Here is a 27696-nt window from a genome sequence, read left to right as displayed (position 1 = left end):
TAGCCCACCAGGTTCCTCTGTCCATGGGATTCTCTAGGCAAGGATACTGGAGTGGGTTGTCATTTCCTTCTCCAGGGGATCTTCCTGACCCAGGGATTGATTCCAAGCCTCTAACGTCTCCTGCATTGACAGTGAGTTCTTAACCACTAGCGCCACCTGGGATGCCCCAATTTTTGCTGTACAGCAAAGTGATTCGGTTTTACATATATATATATATATATATATATATATATATATACACAAATACATTCTTTTTAATATTCTTGTCCATTCTGGGTTCTTTGATAGCTCAGATAGTAAAGAATTTGCCTGCAATGAGGAGACCTAGGTTTGATCCCTGGGTCAGGAAGAACCCCTGGAGAAGGGAATGGCAACCCACGCCAATATTCTTGCCTCAATAATTCCACGGACAGAGGATCCTAGTGGGCTACAGTCCATGGGGTCGCAAAGACTCAGACATGACTGAATAGCTTTAATTTTTTCATTTCATTTTCCATTCTAGTTTATTTCAGGATATGGAATATAGTTCCCTGTGCTACACAGTAAGAACTCGTTGTTCACCCATCCTCTCTGCAGTAGTTTGGACCTGCTAATCCCGAACTCCCAATTAACTCCTCCACCACTCCCCTCCCCCTTGGCAACCGCAAGTCTGTTCTTTATGTCTGTGAACCTGTTTCTGTTTCATAGATGAGGTCACCTGTGTCATATTTTAGACTCCATGCATAAATGATATCCTGTGGTATCTGTCTCTCTCTGACTTACTTCACCTGGTATGATAATCTCTAGGTCCATCCATGTTGCTGCAAATGACAATATGTTATTCTTTAATGGCTGAGTAATATTCCATTGTATATACAGACTATAGCTTCTTTATCTATTCATCTATCGACAGACATTTAGGTTGAAGAAACCACTTATCAAAGTCTTCTGCATCTGTCCTGCTGAAGCAAGTTTGCATTCACATCAGACACCTATATCACACGTTACTCTGTGATAGATCCTTTTGTATGTGTCACTTTATTGACCCCTCTCAACAGCAGCTAACCCATCCATTAAGAGGTATTGGATTCAGTTCAGTTCAGTTCAGTCACTCAGTTGTGTCTGACTCTTTGCAACACCATGAACCGCAGCATCAGATTGGCTAGAGTGGTTTAATAATAAAAACAGAATAAACTGTGCAGAAAAGCAGGAACACTTCAGAATTCTCCCACTCATCCCCTTTTTGCCAAAAGATTTTGATAGTTATCAAAAGGGAGAAAGGTTTGTGTACTCACACATTTGCATAGTAGCTTCAAACTATAATATGATTAAAAATTGTTGCATTCGGATTTATTACAAAATCATACATACTATACACTCTGCAGGTGATTTATAAGATAGGATGATTTTGACTATTCGTGCTCTTTCCCATCAGGCCCTGACTGTAGGATTTAATCCCACATAAAATGCAGGTCCACCCTTGGTATGAAATATGCCATGACTGCTACAGAAGGGCTTTCAGGAGGATGGGTCCAGACACGTGTCTCGCCACACCCTCTGCCACCCGGCAGGCTTTCCTCAGCACCCATTCTCCCCTACATCCCATGTCTTTCCTCCTTTGTGGCCTTCTCTCCTGCAACCAGCTCCAAACCTTCCTTCCAGCTGCAGAGGCTCATTTCAAGTTTCTTATAACAACCCTCGAATCTTGTGTTGCCTAGTATTTTCAGTCAAAGTGGGAGGGGGTAGTGGGGTGAATCGGGAGATCAGGATTGACATATATACACTACTATGTATACAATAGATAACTAATGAAAACCTATTGTATAGCACAGGAAACTACTCAACGCTCTGTGGTGACCTAAATGGGAAGGAAATCCCATTTAAAAAAAGAGGGGATATATGTATATATACATCTGATTCACTTTGCTGTACTGCAGAAACTGACACAGTGTATAAAGCAACTATACTCCCATAAAAAAAAAATTAAAACAATAAAACATTTAAAAAAACAAGGAAAGTGCTTCCACCTACAATGTTTCATTTCAGCCTCACAAAAAGCTCTCCTTCAGAGATAATTCAGCAGACGCCCAAAGAGGACAGATGACTTGCCCAAAGGAATGCTATTCTTAATGATGGAAGCTCGAGTCCAAGTTTTCTGACCTCAGGTCACAATGCCTTTTCAACACTGTATTGATTTGCACTGTCTGATTTTTGTAGAGTCCATTTTGAAAAGCCCAGGGGCCTCTGTCTCCAATCATTTTTACTATCCCATGGGTTCATCCATCGGATCCCAGTGTGGAGGCATCAGAGGAGTTATGGTAGCTGCAAGTGTAACACACATACACAGCTACTTAGTGAGTGAGAAGGAATAATCACGTGTATGAGACCAAAGGAAAGGACTCAGCACAGTTTCCCTCATCACCCAATGGCAGCAGCAGAACCTTCCCTTCTCCTCTCCTTCCTCCTCCACCTCTTCCTCCTCCTTCTGATAATTAAAGTCCAAGTGTTTTTGCATGCATTATTTCACTTAACCTTCCTAACAAATCTCAGAAGATTTTTTTTATCCTTAGAGTAGAAAAAATATAGTTCAAAAGGTTAACTTGCCTGGGGCTCCACAGCTAGTAATTAGTAGAAGAATTAAAAAAACAAAAGCCCCTGATGGGACCTCACTTTTAATCTGTGTCAAATATGGAGCAGAGGAGGACAGACCTGGTCCCCTGCCCCAGTGAGCACATGGTAAGTTAGGGTGTTAAGAGGGGACGGGCCCTCACCTACCAAAAGGGCTAAATGAAGTTGCACAAGGGAAACTTCTTGGAGGAGGTAACAGGGGATGATCTTGGGAGTTGTGCAGAAGCCTGTCTTTTGGAGAGGAGGGGAACAGGCTTCAAGCAGAGAGAAGAGAAAGTCCTGAGGCTACTTTGAAAAGGTTCCATGTGCTCGTAGAATGTCAGATGACTGAGTGTCCAGAAGCTCAGGGTGAATGTTGAGGGAGAAGCAGGGGGACACCACAGGAGGGGCTGATGGAGACACAGGAAGACCTTCAAGACACTGGGGGACAGCAGAGGACTTCAAGCAGGATAAGCCATGGCCACTTGGGAGTTTTAGGAGGATCGTGATGTAGTGATGCGGAGAATGAACAAAAGGGCTCAGTAACTGACAGAGAGAGCAAAGCAGGAGGTTGGAGCAACAATCCAGGTAAGATTCTGAGCATCTCTAAGGCAGTGGAACTGGGGCTCAAAAAGGGAGGAATTTCAGAGACTCTCTGAGATGGAATCATCAGGATTAGGAATGAGAAGAAAGAGGGAAGGTTATCAAGCTGGACTTTGAGGTTTCCAGCTTGGGGCACAAAATGCAGGGCTCTTCAAGAGTATAGAATTTAGTTCTGTTTTCCTTAGAAGTGCCTGTTGTTGATCATATTAAAGAACAAAGGCAATTAACTTTTTCGGTCATGGGAACCATACTGAAGAAGCATCCTAGAAGGAAAAAGAAACCTGGGACATTTTGAGATACACCCTCCTGGCTTCCTTTGAAGTAGGACCTCCTCCCATCCAAGGTCTTCCTTTCTGAGACAATTGGCTGATCTACCTTGACCCTGAGCTGCTGAAAGGGAAGCAGCTGGCACAGGGCATGCAAACAGCTGCGGGAGGGAACGCAGGAGGCCAGGCCAAGGACAGTCAGCAGTGGGGGAGGGACAGGGGACACCGCCAAGCACAGCACTGCCAGCTCAGGCTGCAGCCTGCCCTGTTCCCTGAGGAAGGAGTTCAGGGGTGAGGAGAGTGCTCTTTCACCAGGCACAGAGCTGAAACTATTCGGTGTTCTGCCTGGACTTCCAGTTACAACCATCTGCAGCTGCTCTTCGTGATTACTTCTTAGCAAGGAACTGCTGTGAACACACTCCCCAGAGCAGAAAGTCACATAGACGGGGTGAGATGGGATTGCAACAAAGTGTTTCCAGCTTTCACGAAGCAGGAAATCCCCAAAGATGTTAAGATGCGGCTTTGCCGTTGACCTGACCAGACTCTGGGTCTGGTCACGTGCTAGTGGTATGATCTTGGCAATCACACCTCTTAGCTCTTTCTCTGTGAAATGGGGTGACAGTAAGATCTACCTCACAGGTTCAGGCAAGAATGAAATAACATGATGTACATAATGTAGCACTTGCTAAACATTCAACCTTACTATTCATTTTTACGAATATAAAAAATTCATTACCTTGAATGGAATGTATTATGATGTATTAGAACTTTCTAAAATGTTATGTTTTTATAATAATTTTGTGATTAATTTCTGTCTTTTCAACCAGCCTCATGAAGGTTCAAAGAGAATAATCTCTTTATGATGTTATGTTATATTGTTCAGTCGCTAAGTTATGTCTGAGTTTTTGTCACTCCATGGACTGTAGCCTGCCAGGCTCCTCTGTCCATGGGATTCTCCAGGCAAGAATACTGGAGTGTGTTGCCATTTCCTGCTCCCATGGATCTTCCTGACCCAGATATTGAACCTATGTCTCCTGCATTGGCAGGCAGATTCTTTACCACTGAGCCGCCAGGGGAAGCCCTTATTATGATACAGGGGAGCCTTGATTGACACACTGCTAGAGATACTATACATACTGTTAAAGACATATAGATCAAATTTCATGAATAAATCATATTTTAATTATTCTAAAGGAGTGACATTACTCAAATACAGGGCATGTGTGCAATGATTAAGAGCAACGGCTTTGGACTCAGACAGAAGGAAGATCAAAGTCAAGCATTTACATTCCCTAGCCTCAGCTTCTTTTCTCTTTAACACTTTCTAAGTATTTAATGTCTTTTTTTTAGTAGTACATTTTTCATAATCGAAGTATAATTGATGTACAACATTGTATACGTTACTGGTGTACAATGTAGAGATTTGTAATTTTTAAAGGTTATACTCATTTATAGTTATTATAATTCCCCATGTTGTCCAATATAGCCTGTAACTTATTTCATGCCTAGTTGTTTGTACCTCTTAATGCCCACCCCTTATGTTGCCCCTCCCCACTCAACTTCTCAATCTGTGTATATGTTCATTCACTCAGTGACTATTTCCTGGGGGCAACTGTATACCAGGCATTGTTCAAGCAAAGTAGTACCTCCTTGCAGGATTGGGAGGAATGGTGGAACACAGCTGGCCCAGTGCCTGGAACATGGGTGGGACCCCATACAGGAAAGCTGCTCATTTATTGAACACTCCCTTTGGTAGAACCGGGGACCGAGATGAGAGACCTGGTCTCTACCCTCGTGGGTGTAGAGTCGCAAAGAGAAAACAGACAAATAGAGGACAGCTCAAGGTCCTGGGCACTCCGTACAGAGGGAACCCAGAGAGCTGAGAAGCACAGAAGGGGTACCACAGCCAGCTGAGATCAGGAGGAGAGGCTCCATGAAGATCCATGGGATTCTCCAGGCAAGAATACTGCAAGAATATTGGAGTGGGTTGCCATTCCTTCTCAAGTGATCTTCCCTACCCAGGGATCGAACCCAGGTCTCCCACATTGCAGGCAAATGCTTTAACCTCTGAGCCACCAGGGAATCCCTGAGGAAGTGGCACCTATTACCCAGGCAAAGCACCTGGGCTCCCCTGCTCCTTCCCTCAGCAGCCTTTGCTGATAAGAAGTGAGTTGTATGAAATCCATGGTGTTGACTCTGAGGTTGATGGAATTACTGCCGCTCAGTTGGGACTGCCTTCACAAATGATAGGATTCAGGGAGTTTAAGCTGTCTCAGATCTCTTCGATTCACAGACTGTGGGAGTATGATTAGCCTCCAGATCCACGAAAAATTAGGGAGCCCTTTCACCTGAAGGGCTGGAAGCAGCAATCATCTCAGGGATCTGAGACTCTCAGAACCTGAGAGTTTGGGGGTAAAGGAAAAGGGCCTGTGGAACAACTATCCGTGAGGGTTTGTAAGGGGTGATACAGCTGCTGGAGTGAAACTGAAAGGATCTCTCCGCCCAAACTCAGTCATTGCTTCCTAGCTTCCCGGTGAGTGTTTCACCAATCTTACCACCAGAGGGCACTGTCATCCCACCACGGGACAAACCCTTTCCACAAGGGCAGGAACTCAGGATTGACAATTAACTTCATTTTAAGATCTTTTCTTTATAAAAATGTGACTGGAATATACTGCCTTTTATTACCTCTTATAATCATCAAGTTGAAAAATGGTAAAGATAAGAGAGACTGCATGGAAAAAGGCAGAAAAGAAAAATGAGTTTTTTATAAAAATAACAGACTGAAGTCTTACATAGCAATACATAAGGTATATTACTGAATTTTCAGAGCTGTGCAGTTGTTCTCAGCCCATTTTACAGATGAGGAAACTAATGGTAAGGGCAGGGGTCAGGGGGTGTTAGGTGACTTATATGAGGGATACACAGCCAGTAAGAGGAATACTTGAATTCAGACTCAGGTCTGTCTGAATTCAAAATAACCAGTCTTTTTCCTTTAGGCCACACTACTCAGCTTAAGCAGAGTAGTTAACAATATTAGGGTTTATTGAGCACTTACTATCTACTAGGCATGGTTCTAAGCAGTTTACTAGTGTTAACTCATTTAATCCTCACTTTAATCCTTATTTAACCCTATGATTTGATAGATATTGTTATTCCCACTCTACAGAGAGATACACAAGTCACAGAGCCAGTGAGCAGCCAGGACTGTATTCTTGTGGGAAGGTGAACCAATGCAATATGCAATGCTTTATCTTTAAATCAAGAATGGCCCATTCTTTCCTTTATCCCTTTTGGATAAAGGAAACGTCTTCCATCATTTCAAAGGTTTTTCAAAATCTTAACACAAAATATATCTCAAATTAATGTGTACTGATGTGCTGGAGAAACCATCAGAGAGAGATGGTCAAAAAGATCTAAAAACAATGAGATGGGTGTTCCTTTAGTAGCCAGATAGAGAGTTTTCTACAGAGACCCTGAAAAGAGAGTGGATTCCTAAAGCAAAGGGAAAAACCAACTTGGGGCTCTAATAATGTGAGAAGAAATTACAATATTGCAGAAATTTTATCCCTTTACCCTCATTTTTGTTTTAAGCATACTTCACATTTCTCCTTCAAGGCACAATCCTTTGATATTGTGGTGGACTCTTAATAATATATATGTAATATATATATTATTTTATAAATATACCATAATTTCTATTTCAAAATTTTTATAAAATATGTAATAAGGCAGCAGATTATTTCTTTCTTCTAGTTAATTAAACCTTTTGAATCCGTACATTGTCACAAAAATACAGCTGAGTCTGTTCACAGTTTGACTGGAAGTAGGCCTCAAAAGAATCAAGCCTTTCCCTTTAACTATATGACACGATTGTACTTTCCATGGCTCCAGAGGGCCGCTAGAGGTGACAGGTCATTTTCCAGAAGTTCAAAGGGTCCCTGCAGGCAATAGTAGGATAAAGGCCATGGACATTTGTAAGATTGTCCTCCTGGTGTGTCTTCATTTTCATGGCCCCTTAATACATATTCGATTTGTCCATCTGCCTGGTCAGCTCACAAAAATCACTCTGTCACTCAGTAATTGTGTGAGCTGGGTAAGTCACTTAACCTCTCTGCGCCTCAGTGTTCCCATTTGTGAAGCGAGAGAAAAGAACCATGAAGTCTCCATGAGAAATAAATGAGTGGATATGTGTGAAACATTCAGAAGAGGGTCCATTCCAGCGCATGGTAGATACTCAATAAAATTGTTCAGTTCAGTTCAGTTCAGTTCAGTTGCTCAGTCGCGTCCGACTCTTTGCGACCCCATGAATCGCAGCGTGCCAGACCTCCATGTCCATCACCATGTCCCGGAGTTCACTCAGACTCACGTCCATCGAGTCTGTGATGCCATCCAGCCATCTCATCCTCAGTCATCCCTTTCTCCTCCTGCCCCCAATCCCTCCCAGCAGCAGAGTCTTTTCCAATGAGTCAACTCTTCACATGAGGTGGCCAAAGTACTGGAGCTTCAGCTTTAGCATCATTCCTTCCAAAGAAATCCCAGGGTTGATCTCCTTCAGAATGAGCTGGTTGGATCTCCCTGCAGTCCAAGGGACTCTCAAGAGTCTTCTGAGAAAAAGAATCCCATAATAACAACACATTTAAATGCAATATCTAGAATCCCATAATAACAATTTTATTGTTAGATATTGCATTTAAATGTGCTGTTATTATGGGATTCTTTTTCTCAGGAATCTTAGGTCTTGGATAGATGGTGCTGCAAAAGAAAAATCACTGTGGTGACTTTCTAGCCTAGGGGATTGCATACTTTTTAACCAGTGTCTCTTTTCTCTCCCATGTCCCTGGCAGAGACTACCTCGGGAACCATGACATATGGAACAAGTGCCAAAAGCCTAGTGACGTGGTTCCCTGGAATCTGACCCTCTTCTCCATCCTGCTGATCATAGGAGCAATTCAGATAGTTATCTGTGCCATCCAGGTGATCAACGGCCTCCTGGGGACCCTGTGTGGAGACTGCCAGTGTTGTGGCTGCTGCGGGGTAAGCTGAGGTCTTTGGTCAAGGCAAGCCACCAGCGCAAATGGGATGAGGGGGTGGAAAGAGTGGCGGCTGCAGGATCTCCAACCAGGCTGGAAGGTCCAGGCAGCTCCTCTCTCAGCCAAGGGAAACTCTGCTCTTTATGATGCTATTAATAGCATACCTAGGCTGAGGCTGACCACAGATTCAGTCTTACCCGCACCTGCCCATAGTTCTGAAGGCAAAGGACTCCACACACGTATGGAAGTTTATGATAATGTCTACATGAAGATTCTCAGGAAGTGAACATCTGTTATAGGAAGACACATCACAGTCTGTTCCCAAATGTTCTCTTTCCTAACTCAATCTACACAGTGTGTTAAATTTATCAAGTAATACATGAAGGGTATTTTCTTCCCCTTGGAAAAGATATGGAAGAGAGTAATTATTCTTACATGCAAGAAACAGTGGAAATCATTAGGAATTTCATCTCCAAATATGACTGTAACTTATCAACACTATGAAAAATAAACCTATGGACAGTAAACTAAGGTGATTATTTCAACTACTGAATGAGCCAGATCAGGAAGTCATTTCATACGCATGAAGTGATTTTTAAACACAGGTTAAAGTATGAGGAAAAAATTAAATAGAACTCAAGCGTTGGGGACTTCTCTGTCAGCCTAGTGGTTAAGGCTCTGCAATTCCACCTCAGGAAGCACGAGTCTGATTCCCAGTCAGGGAACTATCATAAGACCCTGCATGTGATGTGTTGCAGCAAAAAAAAAAAAAAAAAGGTTAGCTAGAACTTCAGAGTTCCCTTATTGGGGAATTATGTAACCAAGTATAAGTAAAGGTCTATCTACTTAATATAATATCACACCCAAGTTAAAAATGATCCAAATAATTTTTTCAAATAATTCTTATAAGCAATATATGTATATAAGTCAACAGTTGTATATGTGTGTGTGTGTGTGTGTGTGTGTGTGTGTGTGTGTGTGTGTGTGCGTGCACAGAAATCTAGGGAGGTGTTCAGTTAGGAAGTCTGTGCCCTGGGCTTGTCTTTCACCCACCAATTTCTTCAGGTATGTGATTCTTATATATCCTCCCAGAGTTTCGTTGTTATAGCTTTCATTTCCTGTACCTTAAAAGGATTTTTTTCAAAACTGTAATAATACTGAAAATGGTTATAATGTTATTTAAAAAGAGCAATATACAAAAAATATATACAGAACACACAAATAAATGTTAAAAATCACTATTCTAAATGGGAAAAGAATCTAAAAAAGAATAGTACATATATATGTATAACTGAATTGCCTTACTCTACACCTGAAACTGAGACAACATTGTAAATCAACTATTTGTGTGTGTACTTAGTCGCTCAGTCTTGTCCAGCTCTTTGTGACCCCATGGACTGCAGCCCACCAGGATGCTCTGTCCATGGGGATCCTCCAGGCAAGAATACAGAAATGGGTAGCCATGCCCTCTTCCAGGGGATCTTCCCAACCCAGGGATCGAACCCAGGTCTTTTGCATTGCAGGCAGATTCTTTACCAACTGAGCCACCATGGAAGCCCGACTATACTATGCTATGCTCCAATATAAAATAAAATTTTAAAAATAAATAAAATAAATGAAAACTCAAACACAATGGGTAGAAAAAAGACCTAAAGGAAATCCAACCAAAATGTTTAATGATAATTATTTGTAGGTAAGAAGACTTTGACTTTTTTTCTTCCTTCTAGCTTATATTACTCAAAAATGTTTACAATCACATATTTTGAAATATAAAAAATATAAATAAAAACTTCTTCCCAAAGTCAAGAGTATAATGCATATAGTGAAGTTGCTCAGTCGTGTCTGACCCTTGGCGACCCCATGGACTGTAGCTTACCAGCTCCTCCATCCATGAGATTTTCCAGGCAAGAGTACTGGAGTGGGTTGCCATTGCCTTCTCCAGGAGATCTTCCCAACCCAGGGATTGAACCCAGGTCCCCCGCATTGTAGGCAGATGCTTTACCATTAAAAATAAATTTCCCTGACTATTGGATTTTTGTTCTATAAACTTTCAGTTCTATGGTGTTGTATTTAAATTTTTTGGTCTTGAAACACAATTGGGGAGAAAAGAAAACTACCAGCTAGAAATCCATCACAATTATTTTTACAGTAGTGGTTAAGAGTATTGTGCAGTTGAATGTTGTAATTCGTCCGATAAGAATGCAAGCTTGCTAAATCAGCTAATTCATTTCAAACACTGATATTTGTTTTTCTGCTTTCACGGAAGAAGTTACATTTTTTTAGTTAGGTAGCAAATTTTCATTGCAAGTATAATTGGAAATACAACTGTTCTTCTAATGGAAGATAGTAGTTTACTAAATCTGAGGATTATCTATAAATTAAAAACATACCCACAGATCATCAAGCTAAGTGAAATAAATCAGACAGAGAAAGATAAATACTATATGATGTCACTTACATGTGGAGTCTAAACAACACAACTATTGAATATAATGAAAAAGAAGCAGACTCACAGATACAGAGAACAAACTAGGGGTTGGCGGTGAGCAATACAGGGGTGGGGCCTGGGAGGCACAAACTCTTCAGTGTAAGGTAGGCTGCAACACAGGGAATATAGCCAATGGTTTGTAATAATTGTAAATGGAAGGTAACCTTTAACATTTTATTAAAAATTTTTTAAATTACAAAACAAAAAAACACACCCATAGTTGTAGTCAGTTGACTCTTCAGTGACTGTCCTCTATTCAGACACCATATTTTGGCAATTTTAATGAATAAATCCCCTGATAGTGAAAAGAAAGCTGCTGAACACTCTAGCTGGCACTAGAGAATCACAGAGAATGAATGTACATCACCAGAATTCCCTTCCCTCCTTCCTTCTCCATCTTAATTTGGATAACTTCAAATCTATGTAAAATTTTAAAAAACAATACAGTGAACACCTGTCCTTTTCACCTAGATCCACAGACTGTTAACATTTGCTTGCTCTCTGTCTGTACCATTGGAAAGTAATTCACAGATATCATGAAACCTTACTACTAAATATTTCAGTACACACAAGATTGGAGGGCGGGGGGGAAGTGGTCTGCTGAGGATTCCTGTCTTGTGGGCAGCTCCCCTTTTGTACAGCTGGTCAGGGTCCCTCCCACAGGAGGAAACGGGGGAGTGTTGGGCTCCCAGGTAATCACTCACTTGCTGAGTGAGCTGAGCAAGCTGCCTAGCTTCTAGAAGCTTCGTTCTTCCAGCCGCCTCCTGCTGAACTTCCACAGAGGGTGCAGACAGACATCCATCCATTCAGACAGGAAGTATTATTGAGAGGCCCCTGGCCTGGCACAGTCCTTACATGAGGTAATAGGTGGAAACGTGCCTCAAAATACAAGCTATGGAATGCCAGCTGTGCAGTCTTAGCCAAGTTGGTTGCCCTCAACTGTGTCTTTGCCTATAAAATGTGATTGTTAAACCTACTTCCTAAGGTGCTGAGTGAGTGTCTAACCTGGGGTGATCAATGTGCATCCAAGTCAGAACTTCTCTGGTGGTTGAGTGGTTAAGACTCTGTGCCACGGCAGGGGTCCTGGTTGGTGAACGAAGATCTCACATGCCATGTGGCACAGCAGAGAGAAAAAAAATATATATCCACGTCAGTAACTAGAAGGCTCAGTACACTGTACTGTTATTTCCTTAAGAGGATGGAAATCTGTGTAGCAGCCTAAGTTCAAGAAAAGGAACACAGATCTGGGTTCCACCTCCAAAGGTTCTCTACTTATTAATTCCTGGTTTCTCTATTTATTCACAATGGCTTCAGATATATCACTTGAGCCCTCTGTTCCAATTATTAAAAATGAGTTTTAATAAAGTGAAGCTTCCACACTTCTAGCGTAAACATAGGTAAGTGACAAAGATCTGAACCAAAGTCAGAAAAAGTATAGAAAACATTCAGTAAGTGAGCAATAAGGGCAGGAGTAATCAAGACTAAGGGGGGCTTCCCAGGTGGTGCAGTGGTAAAGAATCCCCCAGCCAGTGCAGGAAATACAGAAGAAGTAGGTTCAGTCCCTGAGTCGGGAAGATCCCTGGAGAAGGAAATGATATCACACTCCAGTACACTTGCCTGGGAAATCCCATGGAGAGAGGAGCCTGGTGGGCTACAATCCATGGGGTCATGAAGAGTCGGACACGACTGAGCACATAAACAAACCAAGACTAAGAGGGGTGATGGGGAGGGGAAGCACACACACACACACAAATGGTGTTTAATTAATTAACTTTTTTTGTCTTCTAGGGAGATGGGCCAGTCTAGACCAGCACGATGAGCTGTTGTAACTTGATGGCGTGTGAGAAGATATATTAAACTTAATTCTTCCCTTCTTGGAGTTGCCAGTTCCTACCTGCTTTCTAACTGACAAAGCTTAGGCAGGCCAGAGTTATTTCTTCTCCTTTCCAACCAGCTCAGTTCAACTTAGAATTTTATGTTAGTTTCAGATAAAAAAAAATAGTTTGACCACTTCAGGAATATTTATGAATCTTTCCAATTAGCTTCCTTTTATAATTGAAGAACAGGTTCAAAGCAAATGTTTCATAATTTTTCTCTAAGAATGAAAAATGTATAAGAACACATGTACTGTTGCACTGCTTCTTTGTATATAGAGATGTTAATATCTTTGGAAGTTTTACAGAACTCAAAGGAGTAAATCACATTAAAAATGAAAAGCTATGACCAATTTTTATTTTTAAGATTTATGGGGAAAACAGAATGACTGATATATCATAATTTTTATTTATTGCCTTTTGGGCTAACATATTCGAATTGCTTGTGACTAATCTTTTGAGCTTGACATCATTTACTAGGGTTTCCTTATGTATTAAATTAAAATCAGAATTCAAAGGTGATATAATAAAGAATGTGTGTTTGTGAGGAAAGAGGGGCAAAAGATTAAATGAAAATTCATGTTTTCTACAAATGCTTCCTTTGAGCAAACAAAAGCAATGTTTTTAAAAAACTGATTTGGGTAATCACTTCGTCAGCCTATGGCCCAGGATTAAGGTAATAGATTTGTATGATCAGTTCTCCATGTTATATTAGGACATTAGCTTTGGTCTTATGAACCACACACTAATATAGAATCAAATTCATTCCACTGATTTGAGTTCAAACCCCATCTATCCACATGTCAGCTTGGGGGTCCTGGGAAAGTTACTTTCTAAACCTCAGTTCCTCTGTCTGTATAAAGGACTACTGAAAAGCAATCAATCATCCAAGAAATGTTGAAGTCCTTCAAGGGGAAGCAAAGAGATCTGTGTGATTGTCCACATTACTGATGTATAATAAGGAGGATTCTGAGGTTGACATAAGCCAGCATCTCACTTCTGCCCCTGCCAAGCTGATGGGCAGCACTGTATAAGTTAGGCACACCAAAAACTGGGTTTCTCAGAGTCACCAAAAAGACAGTTACTAATCATAGTGCTGGCCACTCGGGGCTGGGCACTGAAGACACGACATGCTGTGACTCTACCCTCACTGTAGTGAGAACTCTGAGGCCGGAGTGCACCTGGCACTAGCCAAGTTGAAAGGCAGGCAGACAGACAAGTAAGATCTCATTTGATGGGGGTCGGGGGTGAGGGGGGGTACTTTCCCGGTGGTGCAGTAGTTAAGACTGCCTTCCAATGCAGAGAGTGCAGGCTCAACCCCTGGTTGGGGAGCTAGCATCCCACACGCCTTACTCCCCAAAAATCAGAACATAAAGAACAACAGAAGCAATATTGTAACAAATCCCATAAAGACTTTAAAAATGGTCCACATAAAAAAAATCTTTGAGAAAAGATCTCAAAGGGGGAATTATGAATGCAAACACTCACACACTTACACGCAGTGTGTTTCAAATCAGTTTAGACCATTGGTTTTCCAACATGGCTGATCATTAGAACAGCCTAGGAAATGTTCTAAAATTATGATTCCTGAACCCCAACTTAGACCTATTACATCTGAAAATCTAAGCATGAGGCATGAAAGTTTTTTTTTTTTTCTCTCCATGCTGTAGTGTTTCGAGCTCACCAAGTGATGCTAAAATCCAGCCTCTTTGAGCAACCATTGATTGAGATCACAGGCTTGTGGGCATCAAGGATGACAATGGGATGGACCCCGTGACAGCTTGTCGTGAGTTCACACTTTACTGATGAATATTAATTAACGGAATACATACTAAACCCTAAAGGTGCCAGAGGCATCTATGGAGGATATTCATCTAAAAGATGAAATAGAACAAATAAACAAAGAGAAAGAACAGATGAAAGATGAGGAGGAGGAGCTAAAAGGAAAGGATACGCCCAGGGTTTAGAAAAATTCATGGGAGAGAACCATTGAGATTGGCCCCAGGAAAGAAAAATTATGCGTTTCTACAAAATTACTTTGTCCTGTGTTAAAAATACTAATTGATTGATGTCCACCTTAACCCATGTCAGTCATGGTTCAATCAGAGATTAAAGATCTCTGTGCATATAAATTACAAAGATTTTCCTTTACTAACTGTGGGAGCTAGGTAATCTTTCTCTGATAGACCAGGGGTCCCCAACCTCCAGGATCTAATGCCTGATGATCTGAGATAGACCTGATGTAAAAATAAGAGAAATAAACCACACAATAAATGTAATGCCCTTGAATCATCCTGAAGCTACCCCCACCTATCTTGGCCCGTGGAAAAATTGTCTTCCACAAAGCGAGCCCCTGATGTGAAAATGGTTGGGGACCACTGTTTCCAACTGTTGTCTCAGTGTCTGATGCTGGGGCTTGAAGTCCACAGGGCAGAATCTGCGAGGAAAGATGGATGTAAGGCGTGAGAGAGCGTGAACAAGCTGGAACCCATAGCACGAGCTGAAGCCCACAGGTAGGCACTGAGACCCGTGGCAGTTCTCATTGCCTCTGGCTTCAGTGGAATGGTGTCCTGCGGAAGCTGGAACCAGGGGAGATAAACACACTGGGTATGGTGGGCCCAGGGGTCAGAAGAGCTGTTGATCCCAGGAGAGGTGAGCAGATGTAGACCCTGTGTCAACGACAATGTACAGGAACCCCAAGCTGCTGCTGCTTCTTGTCTGCCCTCCAGGGCTGGCAGGAATCGCTCTTGTGGTCCACCCTATTGGGAAACATAACTTTGGGGCATGCAGTTTGCCCTAGCCATGCTAACATTACAAAGCCACCACACTCAGATGGGAGAAGGGAATTTTTTTTTTTTTTTTTTACTTCCTTGACTGTGTATATCAGGCATCCCCAATTTCCAGGCTTCAGACCAATACCTCCTATCAGATCAGCGGCGGCGTTAGATTAGAAATAAAGTGTTCGATAAATGTAATGAGCTTGGGTCATCCCAAAACCATCCCTTGCCCCCTGGTTTGTGAAAACATTGTCTTCCATGAAACATCCCTGGTGCCAAAAAAGGCTGAGGACCGCCAGTGTACGTGTCCTATTTCTTAGGGTAGATCAGGGCTTCTCAGCCTCCACTCATGAGACGTTTGGGCAAGATGATTCTTTGGTGTGAGCAGAGCTGTCCAGTGCACTATAGGATGTCTGGCAGCATCCTTGGCTTCTTCTTACCAGGTGCTAGTAACCACCTCTCCTTCTCAGTTGTGATGACTAAAAATATCCCCAGACGATAAGTGTCCCTGGGAGGAGTTGGGAGGAGGCAAATTCGCCCATGTTGAGAATCACTCATCTGCTACTTGAGGAGAAGAGCCATAGTTCTTTGTCCTGGAAACTAACGCAGTGTTTACACACACAGTGTGCTCGGTGACTGCTTGAATCCTCCAGTAAGTCCATAAACAAGTATTGGCCCATCAAGTGACATACATACATTGAAAAGGAGATACACTGCTCCTTAAACATTCTGACTTCAGAGCACTGCTTTTTTAAAAACATTATTATTCATTTTTCACTGTGCTGAGTTTTCCTTGCTGCTCGAGGGCTTTTCTCTAGTTGTGACAAGAGGGGACGACTCTCTAGGTGCTGTGCGTGGGCTTCCCATTGCCGTGGCTTCTCTTGTTGCGGAGCACATGCTCTAGGGTGAGAGGGCTTCAGTAGTTGTGGTGTGTGGGCTCAGTAGTTGTAGCCCCTGGGACCTAGAGCACAGACTCAATAGTTGTGGCACACGGGCTTAGTTGCTCCATAGCACGTGGGGTCTTCCTTGATCAGGGATCAAACCCTTGTCTCCTGCACATGGATTCTTTACCACTGAGCCACCAGGAAAGCCCTTGAGTACTGCTTTTCTTGGTCTAAATATGCTCTCAGGTGATCTTCACTGCTGTGGTTTCATGACAATGCTCTTGACCTCCATGTCTTTTTCTCCAGTCCAGACCACTGCCTTGCCTGCTAAATGTCTGTTTTTGAATTTCTCATTGGTATCTCAAAGCAACATTTCTAAGCTGAACTCTCCCAGTCCTTTCATACAGGCTTGTCCTGAAATCTTTGTCTTAGTTGGGAGAAGGGAATGGTTTTTAAAAAAAAATTTTTTTTTTACAGTCCATCTATATTGGGCAGACACAGAAATGTAGGAGTGAGCCATGACATGTCCTAAACACAAAGTTTAGCATGCCCCTGTCCTATCTATGCTTCCCAGGTGGCGCTGGTATAAAGAACCCACCTGCCAATGCAGGAGAGGTAAGAGATGTAGGTTCGATCCCTGGGTCAGGAAGATCCCCTGGAGAAAGGAATGGCAACCTACTCCAGCATTCTTGCCTGGAGAATCCCGTGGACAGAGGAGCCTGGCGGACTACAGTCCACAGGGTCACAAAGAGTCGGACACGACTGAGCGTGCACGCATGCCCTTTCTATGGCTTCCATCACCTAACTCCCACTGGCTTCTGTCCTTGCTCTGCCCGAAACACAGGGATCCAGTAATTGCCTGATGTCCTGGGCACCGCCCACACTCTTTGAAACCCTGGCTTTGTATGTTGTATTCTGTCTGCCTGGGAACACTCTCTCCCTATTATTCATCAGGGTAACAGCTTCTTCAAGACTCAACTCAGTTCTCATCTTGTTCTTCCTATATCACTGTAGCTCCAGCTAAGTCAAAATCCCTCCATATTCTCCCATGACATCCCGTATATATGAGAATGATTGCCCTTTGCAGGTTATATCACATAATACTTCCTTCTTTCCCTCTAGACTGAGAACTCCTCGAACTCAAACTCTGTCTCAATGTTTGTACCTCTTTCCAGCACTGAGCCTGAAACATAGTATTGGCTTGGCCAAAAAGTTTGTTTGGATTTTTCTGTGGGCTGTTATGGAAAAAGCCAAATGAACTTCTTGGCCAACACAATAAATACTCACTGAATGGGCTGTTACCCTGGTTATGGTTCCATGACTAAAATTATTCTCCTCAAAGGAAAGAAAAAGCTACTCTCTAGCATTTTAGTGTCAAGCGTTTGTAACAAAAAAAAAAGAAAAAAAGAACTTGGCATTCATATATACCCAGAAATCTTGGCAAGTGATATACATGGAGAATTTACTTGATCTTCCAAACAACCAGCCAAGTGTTCACAACTGCCCATAGCTTACCCACTGCTTTGTCTTGACAGAGCTTTAATGAGGGTCTTCTCCTCCCCACAGGACCATGAACTTTGCTCGCTTCCAAGCCTGAGCAAGCACTACAGCATTCCTTCTTCAGCTTATCTGGGAAATGGGCTGCCCCAGTTAGACGCTGTAACTGTCAGACGCCAGCCATCATACACCCTTGCTCACCTAACTTCCGATTGCTACAAAGGTCTGCTTACCCTTCCCATAAAGGAAAGGCCTTTTTAATTTATTTTTGAGATGCCTATATACTTCTGAAATTGGAGATTCTCCCTTTGCAACAGTCCTTTTGAATACTTTCCCTTTTCTAAGTCTGGGTTTGTTTATTTGATTCAACTCTATGATAAAGAAACTACAATTAGCCCATTTTGTATGAGACTAAAGTGAAGCTTAGAAAAAAACCAACAAATAAATTCCCCAGAACCTCATAAAAAGCAAGTAGGAAATCCAGGATCTAAGCCCAGAGAGTCTGACTATTTGAGGGTGAGAATCTCTACACTCAGCCACTGGGCTCTTTACCCTCTTAATTCTTCTAAAAGCATCTAGGAAGGGATGCTTTGTCACGTTAAAGCTCCACTGTAAAACTGAAAATACTAAAATATTGTTATTTTTTTAAAGTCATGGGAACTTTCCTGGTGGTTCAGTGGCTAAGACTCCATACTCCCAATGCAGGGGTTTGACCCCTAGTCAAGGGACTGGATTCCACATGCCACAACTAAGAGTTTGCATGTTACAACTAAAGATACCTCTGGCCACAACTAAGACCCAGCACAGCCAAATAAATAAATTTTTTTTAAATAAATAAATCAAAAATTTTAAAATAGTCACAATATACTGCTATTTCATTTTAAACTAAATTAGTGAAAACTATTAAACCATGATAATCAGAGTCATTATTTTTATATAATCTTTCAAAGCACCTATATACAGACATCCACCCACAGAGTCCCCCTGGTTGCTCACTTCTGTGTGTTTTATTTCTCAATTATTCCTATTTAATGATTTTCTTCTGTCAGTGTGGAAGAAGCTGGAATGCACAAGCAGAATTCTATAACCCTCAGGGTTAAAATAGAAGAAGAAAGAAAGAAAGGAAAAAGAAAAGGAAAAAAGGAAGGAATGAAAAAGAACAAAAGAAAGGAAAAAGAAAAGAAAGGCAGGATCCTAAGCAATCTGCCCCCAGGCCTGCCACCAACTAAGAGTGAACATTTGCAGAGCATGCTCTCTGGTATAGACATTGGTCTTGATGGGCATCAAACAGATTTAATAGTCAGAACCTGCTCATCAAAGGTAGTTGTGATATCACCCTTGAGTGAGGAGTGAGGAAACTGAGGCATGAAGAGAATAAGCACAAGCCCCAAGGTCACAGAAGGAGCTCACGGCAGTGCTGACATTAAACCCAGGACACCTGGCTCCAAGCCTGAGCTTCCCCTGACCAGGACCAAGCTCTCCTGCTCGGTACCCCCACGTGTCAACACCAGGCTCACCCTCTCCCTGCACTACAGCCTGCTGCTTCCCACCAGCCAGGCATAGGTTACGCTCATTCCCAAGAAAACACGAGCTGAGTTGAATGCAAATGAGCAGTAGGCACCACAAATAGTGAGCTAAAGAGGAAAAAACACTCAGAGCTGATAGCAAAGATCTGCTTCAGAAAATGCTGAGATCTGGGTCACTGCTGAACATGCGCATCTTCGTGTCCAGGCTTCCTCAGGAGCGCCTGGGTTTGCTGTTCCAGTGTGTGGCCATTCCTGGAACAGAGACCCATGGAGAGCTGAACGCTGCCTGAGACTCTTGGTAACTCTGTGGTCTTGGGAAAGCTCCTCAGTCTCCAGGCCTTGGTTTCCTCACTGGTAAGTGAAAGCGATGAGTCAGACCTTTCCAGGTTCCTTTCTAGGAGGAACTAGTGTGCTCAAGTTTGGGGTTGCCAGAAATAGTCTGGCTTGTTATAATCTGGGTCTACAGAGCTTAACTTCTTTGGCTGTTGTTCTTTAGTCACTGTATCGTGTCCATCTCTTCACAACCCCATGGACTGCAGCCTGCCAGGCTTCCCTGTCCTGCATTATCTCCTGGATTTGCTCAAACTCATGTCCATTGAGTTGGTGAAGCCACTCAACCACTTCATCCTCTGTTGCTCCCTTCTCCTCCTGCCCTCAATCTTTCCCAGCATCAGGGTCTTTTCCAATGACTTGATTTCCTTAGGATTGACTGGTTTGATCTCCTTGCTGTCCAAGTCTCAAGGGTCTTCTCCAATACCACAGTTGAAAAGCATCAATTCTTCAGTACTCAGCCTTCTTTATGGTCCAGCTCTCACATCCATACATGACTACTGGAAAAACCATAGCTTTGACTATATGGACCTTTGTCAGCAAAGTGATGTCTCTGCTTTTTAATACATTGTCCAGGTTTGTCACAGTTTTCCTTCCAAGGAGCAAGCGTCTTTTAATTTCATGGCTGCAGTCATCGTCCCCAGTGATTTTGGACACCAAGAAAATGAAATCTCCAGCTCCTTTAGAGAATTTTTTAAAATCCCAAATTCCAAGAATGACCTTATGTTACTGGAGGAAGGATGGGGGATGGGATACTTAGGGAGTTTGGGGGGGACAAGTACACACTGCTACATTTAAAATGGATAATCAACAAGGACCTACCGTATAGAGCATGGAACTCTGCTTAATGTTATGTGGCAGCCTGGATGGGAGGGAAGTTTGGGGGAAGAATGGATACATGAGTATGTCTGGCTAGGTCACCTCGCTATCCACCTGAAACTGTCACAACATTGTTTGTTGGGGACTTCCCTGGTGGTCTGGGTTTCCCTGATAGCTCAATTGGTAAGGAATCTGCCTTCAATGCAGGAGAACCCAGTTCAATTCCTGGGTCAGGAGAATCCCCTGGAGAAGGGATAGGCTACTCACTCCAGTATTTTTGGGTTTCCCTTGTGTGGCACAGCTGGTAAAGAATCCACCTGCAATGCAGGAGACCTGAGTTCAATTCCTGGGTTGGGAAGATCCCCTGGAGAAGGGAAAGGCTACCCACTCCAGTATTCTGGCCTGGCAAATTCCATGGACTGTATAGTCCATGGGGTCACAAAGAGTTGGATGTGGCTGAGTGGCTTTCGCTTTCACTTTTCCCTGGTGGTACAGTGGCTAAAATGATGCATTCCCAATACATGGGACCCAGGTTCAATCCTTGGTCAGGGAGCTAGATCCCACTTGCTGAGCTAAGAGTTTGCATGCCACAACTAAGAGCCAGCACAGCCAAATTAAATAAATATATATATATTTTAATAAACCATTGTTTGTTAATTGGTTATACCCCAATACAAAATAAGAAGTTAAAAAAAAAAAACAATAAAAATTTTAAGAAAAGAAAAAAAATAATCCCCATATCCAGGCCTCACCTCCAGAGATACTGATTTAATTAAATCAGATTGATGCCCATGAATCAGGGCTTTCTCTCTCTCTCTCTCTCTCTCTCTTTTTTTTTTTTAACTCATCAGGAGAGTCTTAAAAGGAGACATGTTTGAGAACCAATAGGCTGGAGTGTTTTCAAACTTGAGTATTCACTAAAAATACCTGGAGGGCTTATTCCTAACCAAAAGTTTGATTCTGTAGGCTTTAAGGGTGGAGCATTTCTAGTAAATTCCCAGAAAATGCTGACACTGTTGTCTCAGGGTCCACATTCTGCGAACTCCAGAAACGTTCACACCCTCTGAAATGCTGTCTATGGGAAGATGAGTAAATTTCTTTCCCTCCCATCCTAGAGAAAAAGTTTATAGGGTTCATCAGATTCTCAAAGAGACCCATGACCTCAAAAGATGAAGAGCCAAATTTAGAGTCTAATGGCAAATTTAAAGCTTTTTGTAGGCCAGGTTTAACAGCAGATGATTTTGTAATTTGTTCAGACTTGACGTAGTCCCAGAGGGTGAGTGTGTGTGTGTATGTGTCTGTGTGTGTGAAGTACCTGGGTGTTGCTACCATGCCAACACACCCAGCCGTTCACACTCAGCTTCCCACCCAGAAGTTGCATTCAGGCTATCAGTTGGGGAAGAGGGTAACCATGACAACATTCCTCAGCACCACATGGGAATCTGAGAGGGAAGGTGGGTGAGGGGAATATCCCCAATGACTCTTTGGAAGCAGAAATAAAATCTCTACAGATAATCATGCTGCCTCATGCCCACTGATGTTGGGGCCCTAAACTTGAGAAAATGAATATTATGCCATCAGTTAAGAAGATCAGTTGAACAACATTTCATCAGCATGAATTATCCTTATCCTCGCATCCAAAACGTGGCATGGGAAGTTCATTTATAAAACTTAATGTGTATGCTTTTCAACCTTCCAAAATTTCTATTTTTGTGAAATATTTTATGATGTACAAGACATGTTAGGACAGCCATGTGCTGTGCTGTGCCAGGTCACTTGAGTTGTATCTGACTCTTTGTGACCCTATGGACTGTACCCCCCCAGGCTCCTCTGTCCATGGATTCTCCATGTCCTCCTCCAGGGAATCTTCCCCATGCAGGAATCGAACTCACTCTCTTATGTCTCCTGCATTGGCAGGCAGGTTCTTTATTGCTAGCACCACCTGGGAAGCCCCTGGGACAGCCATCTCTGTATATAATTTATAAAAAAATGAGCAGGCAAGCATGCATACCTTGGGGGATCCATGACAGAAAAGTGTAGAGACTACTCATCAGATGTTTGGGCCTCCCTGATGGCTCAAACGGTAAAGAATCTGCCTGCAATGCGAGAGAACTGGATTTGATCCCTGGGTTGGGAAGATCCCCTAGAGGAGAGCATGGCAACCCACTCCAGTATTCTTGCCTGGAGAATCCCCATGGACAGAGGAGCCTGGCGGGCTACAGCCCATGGGGCTGCAAAGAGTCGGACATGACTAAACAGCACACATTCATGTTCATCATGGGCGGTGGTTCTCAAACTTGAAAGTGCACCAGAATGACCTAGAAGCTTGCTAAATAAATACAGATTCCCAGTCCTCAGCCTCATTCAGATTCAGGAAAATTCTCATTCTATTCTGATGTTTTAGGATAATCTGAAGCATGTGATCCATTGACTCCACTGTGAACCTTGCTCTGAGAATGTCTTATTTTTTCCTTTTTTTTTCTGTATTCTGAAAAATAACTTTATTCTCCCTCAAAAGCTATAGATCTTCCTGTCAAGAGATACATAGGCGAATGCAAGGAAGGTGACAAAATATCAGTACTCTGCTTGTCCTTCAGTTCCCCCTCCCGTGATGCCTGGCTCCTTCCCCACCCTCACTTGACTCTGGTCACACCCTGACAAAGCCATTTGCTGCCCTCTAATGGCAACTCAGCCTAACTGCTCACAGCAGATAATTTCTCACTGGGCAGGTTTGGCCATCTTTCTAAAGAATACAATTGTAATGTAATTAGCGTCCAATTAAAATAAATTTATATTTTAAAAAATGATGTTGGAAACTTCAAAAAAAAAGAATACAATTTTCCTCTGATACCTCCCCCATTGAGGAACATTCTCCAAAAGCTTATTTAATTCAAGACATGAAAGTGCAAGCCAACAAGTCAATCAAAGATGGTGCCATCCTCAGCAAGGGTTGTGGTGTGAAAGACAAGTTTTCTTAAAGATATTCATTCATTCAACAGATATTTTTGAAAATACTTTTGAACAGTGTACCAAGTATTGTTCAAGGTGCTAGGTGCTGCTGCTGCTGCTAAACTGCTTCAGTGGTGTCCGACTCTGTGCGACCCCATAGACTGCAGCCCAACAGGCTCCCCTGTCCCTGGGATTCTCCAGGCAAGAACACTAGAGTCGGGTTGCCATTTCCTTCTTCAATCCATGAGAGTGAAAAGTGAAAGTGAAGTCACTCAGTCATGTCTGACTCTTCCAGACCCCATGGACTGTAGCCCACCAGGCTCCCCCATCCATGCGATTTTCCAGGCAAGAGTCCTGGAGTGGGTTGCCATTGCCTTCTCCAGCTAGGTGCTAAAGAAACAAAAATATCTTCTCTCACAGCACTGACAGGTTAATGAGGAGAGACAATGACATTATATTGTTAGGTGGTGGTGAGTGCTATGGAGAAAAACATGGCCTGGGAAGAAGAGAAGAAAAAGCTTACGGAAAAAAGAGGGAAGTGATCATTTATTGACCACCTTTGAATTACTGAATGTTCTACATAAGTCATTTCCCTTGAGCTTCATCACTCTCTCATTGTAACCCTCCTTTTTAAAAAAATTGTAACAGCCCAATTTACATGTAAAGAAACTGAAGTTCTGCATCACTAGAAACACAGTTGAAGCCATGATGTTAATTAATAGTAGGATGGCACTGACCTTCTTCACTTGTTGTGGGAACAAAGCCCACAGCAGATTTGTAAAGGAGACTGCCCACACCTGCCCTTCCTCAACTCACACACCCACCTTCTCCAGGACCAGTAATGCTGCACAGAATGTGCCGGACTCACCTTTCTCCCTTCACCTTTCACTTGTTCTCACTCTCTGAAACTCTTATTTCACTCTGTGCTAATTCCATAAACGGATTCTCTTGCTAGAGTGAGAGAGTTTGGTGACTGTTTATCTCTGCTAATCCCATAAATTAATTTTTTCCATTTATAGTTTAATTAGTCACATCATCATTACCCAGGTAAGATATCTGAGGGGGACCCAGGGCATCCCTGGTGGCTCAGATAGTGAAGACCGCCTGCCGAGGTCCAGCCCCGGTGGATCCAGGGTAATTCAAAGGTGGGGACAGAATTGGCACCCTAGGAAAAAACTTATTTAATTACAGATATATAGAGAGATTAGAAACAGATAGTGTAGTAGGAAATATTAGTGGAGAAAAAGAGGCTGAATAACTTGGTTTATGTGGGATACCAATAAAATTCCAAGACAAGGAATTTGCACCATCTACGTTGGGCCACCGGTGCCACTTGAATATCGGAAGGTGCCCTTCCTTGGGCTCCTTCTCGTATGGAACTTAAAAACCAGGGCAAGTAAGTAGACATGGTGAGCACCCACGCTCCAGATGGGAATTCAGCCAGAAAAACGGGGAGCAAGAAAGAACGACATAGGGGAACCAGTCTTTCCAGAAACTGATCCCATTTCTTTATTTTTTAGGTTTGCTTATATACCTTTTGTTATACATAGGGATGAATACAGAGTTACGTGGGGGTCAGCAGTCCTGAACTTTATCAAAATCAGGTGCTTCCACATAAATGTATAAAAAAAGGTCTTAGGGGTTTTACATCATCTTCTGGCCATGAGGCCTGCTGACATTTTATGATCCTTTCTTTCTGATAACCAAAAAACTTATTTTTTCCAAGGGTGTTTTTTCTTAAACCAGGCACCACCCTCCAAATAAAGTTGCATTCCTATAGGGTGAGGGTGTAGTGAGTTACGACTAAGAGAGGAATTTATTTAACCTAAGGTTAACATGATTAATCTTAAAGGTTAATACTAATTTCTCCTATATGCTAGTTATATTCATTATAAGGGCAGGGAATATGGAGATTCAGCAGCAAGCATCAGCCAAACAAATGAAAACCCTTCACCAATGTTCCACTTAAGATCTATTTAGTCTTAGTTCAGTTCACTTCAGTCGCTCAGTCTGTCCGACTCTTTGCGACCCCATGAATCGCAGCATGCCAGGCCTCCATGTCCATCACCAACTCCCGGAGTTCACTCAGACTCAAGTCCATTGAGTCCGTGATGCCATCCAGCCATCTCATCCTCTGTCATCCCCTTCTCCTCCTGATCCCAATCCCTCCCAGCATTAGAGTCTTTTCCAATGAGTCAACTCTTCGCATGATGTGGCCAAAGTACTGGAGCTTCAGCTTCAGCATCATTCCTTCCAAAGAAATCCCAGGGTTGATCTCCTTCAGAATGGACTGGTTGGATCTCGTTGCAGTCCAGGGGACTCTCAAGAGTCTTCTCCAACACCACAGTTCAAAAGCATCAATTCTTCAGCGCTCAGCCTTCTTCACAGTCCAACTCTCACATCCATACATGACCACAGGAAAAACCATAGCCTTGACTAGACGGACCTTAGTCAGCAAAGTAATGTCTCTGCTTTTGAATATGCTATCTAGGTTGGTCATAACTGTTCTTCCAAGGAGTAAGTGTCTTTTAATTTCATGGCTGCAGTCACCATCGGCAGTGATTTTGGAGCCCCCCAAAATAAAGTCTGACACTGTTTCCACTGTTTCCTCATCTATTTCCCATGAAGTGATGGGACCAGATGCCATGATCTTCGTTTTCTGAATGTTGAGCTTTAAGCCAACTTTTTCACTCTTCTCTTTCACTTTCATTAAGAGGCTTTTTAGCTCCTCTTCACTTTCTGTCATAACGGTGGTGTCATCTGCATATCTGAGGTATTGATATTTCTCCTGGCAATCTTGATTCCAGTTTGTGTTTCTTCCAGTCCAGCGTTTCTCATGATGTACTCTGCATAGAAGTTAAATAAGCAGGGTGACAATATACAGCCTTGATGCACTCCTTTTCCTATCTGGAACCAGTCTGTTGTTCCATGTCCAGTTCTAACTGTTGCTTCCTGACCTGCATACAGATTTCTCAAGAGGCAGGTTAGGTGGTCTGATATTCCCATCTGTTACAGAATTTTCCACAGCTTATTGTGATCCACACAGTCAAAGGCTTTGGCATAGTCAATAAAGCAGAAATAGATGTTTTTCTGGAACTCTCTTGCTTTTTCCATGATCCAGTGGATGTTGGCAATTTGATCTCTGGTTCCTCTGCCTTTTCTAAAACCAGCTTGAACATCAGGAAGTTCATGGTTCACGTATTGCTGAAGCCTGGCTTGGAGAATTTTGAGCATTACTTTACTAGCATGTGAGATGAGTGCAATTGTGTGGTAGTTTGAGCATTCTTGGGCATTGCCTTTCTTTGGGATTGGAATGAAAACTGACCTTTTCCAGTCCTGTGGCCACTGCTGACTTTTCCAAATTTGCTGGCATATTGAGTGCAGGACTTTCACAGCATCATCTTTCAGGATTTGAAACAGCTCAACTGGAATTCCATCACCTCCACTAGCTTTGTTCGTAGTGATGCTTTCTAAGGCCCACTTGACTTCACATTCCAAGATGTCTGGCTCTAGATTAGTGATCACATCATCATGATTATCTGGGTCGTGAAGCTCTTTTTGGTACAGTTTTTCTGTGTATTCTTGCCACCTCTTCTTAATATCTTCTGCTTCTGCTAGGTCCAGACCATTTCTGTCTTTTATCGAGCCCATCTTTGCATGAAACATTCCCTTGGTATCTCTAATTTTCTTAAAGAGATCTCTAGTCTTTCCCATTCTGTTGTTTTCCTCTATTTCTTTGCATTGATCACTGAGAAAGGCTTTCTTATCTCTTCTTGCTATTCTTTGGAACTCTGCATTCAGATGCTTATATCTTTCCTTTTCTCCTTTGCTTTTCACCTCTCTTCTTTTCACAGCTATTTGTAAGGCCTCCCCAGACAGCCATTTTGCTTTTTTGCATTTCTTTTCCATGGGGATGGTCTTGATCCCTGTCTCCTGTGCAATATCATGAACCTCATTCCATAGTTCATCAGGCACTCTATCTATCAGATCTAGGCCCTTAAATCTATTTCTCACTTCCATTGTATAATCATAAGGGATTTGATTTAGGTCATACCTGAATGGTC

General features: G+C 42.5%; 1 protein-coding gene across 1 annotated transcript in view; it reads left to right on the top strand.

Moving 5' to 3' along the window:
- The window catches only part of TM4SF4 (transmembrane 4 L six family member 4), a 28582-nt gene extending 15188 nt beyond the window's left edge, over window positions 1–13394 (top strand). The window contains exons 4-5 of the mRNA XM_068970412.1: window positions 8303–8492; window positions 12765–13394. Coding sequence (XP_068826513.1) covers window positions 8303–8492; window positions 12765–12782 — 208 coding nt within the window. The 3' untranslated portion in view covers window positions 12783–13394. The remainder of the gene's footprint in view (window positions 1–8302; window positions 8493–12764) is intronic.
- Window positions 13395–27696: the final 14302 nt, after the last annotated feature.

Source organism: Capricornis sumatraensis, chromosome 1, assembly GCF_032405125.1.
Source record: "Capricornis sumatraensis isolate serow.1 chromosome 1, serow.2, whole genome shotgun sequence".
Lineage (NCBI taxonomy): Eukaryota > Metazoa > Chordata > Mammalia > Artiodactyla > Bovidae > Capricornis > Capricornis sumatraensis.
Note: the sequence above shows the minus strand (reverse complement) of the source record. Positions and strands in the feature narration are given on the sequence as shown.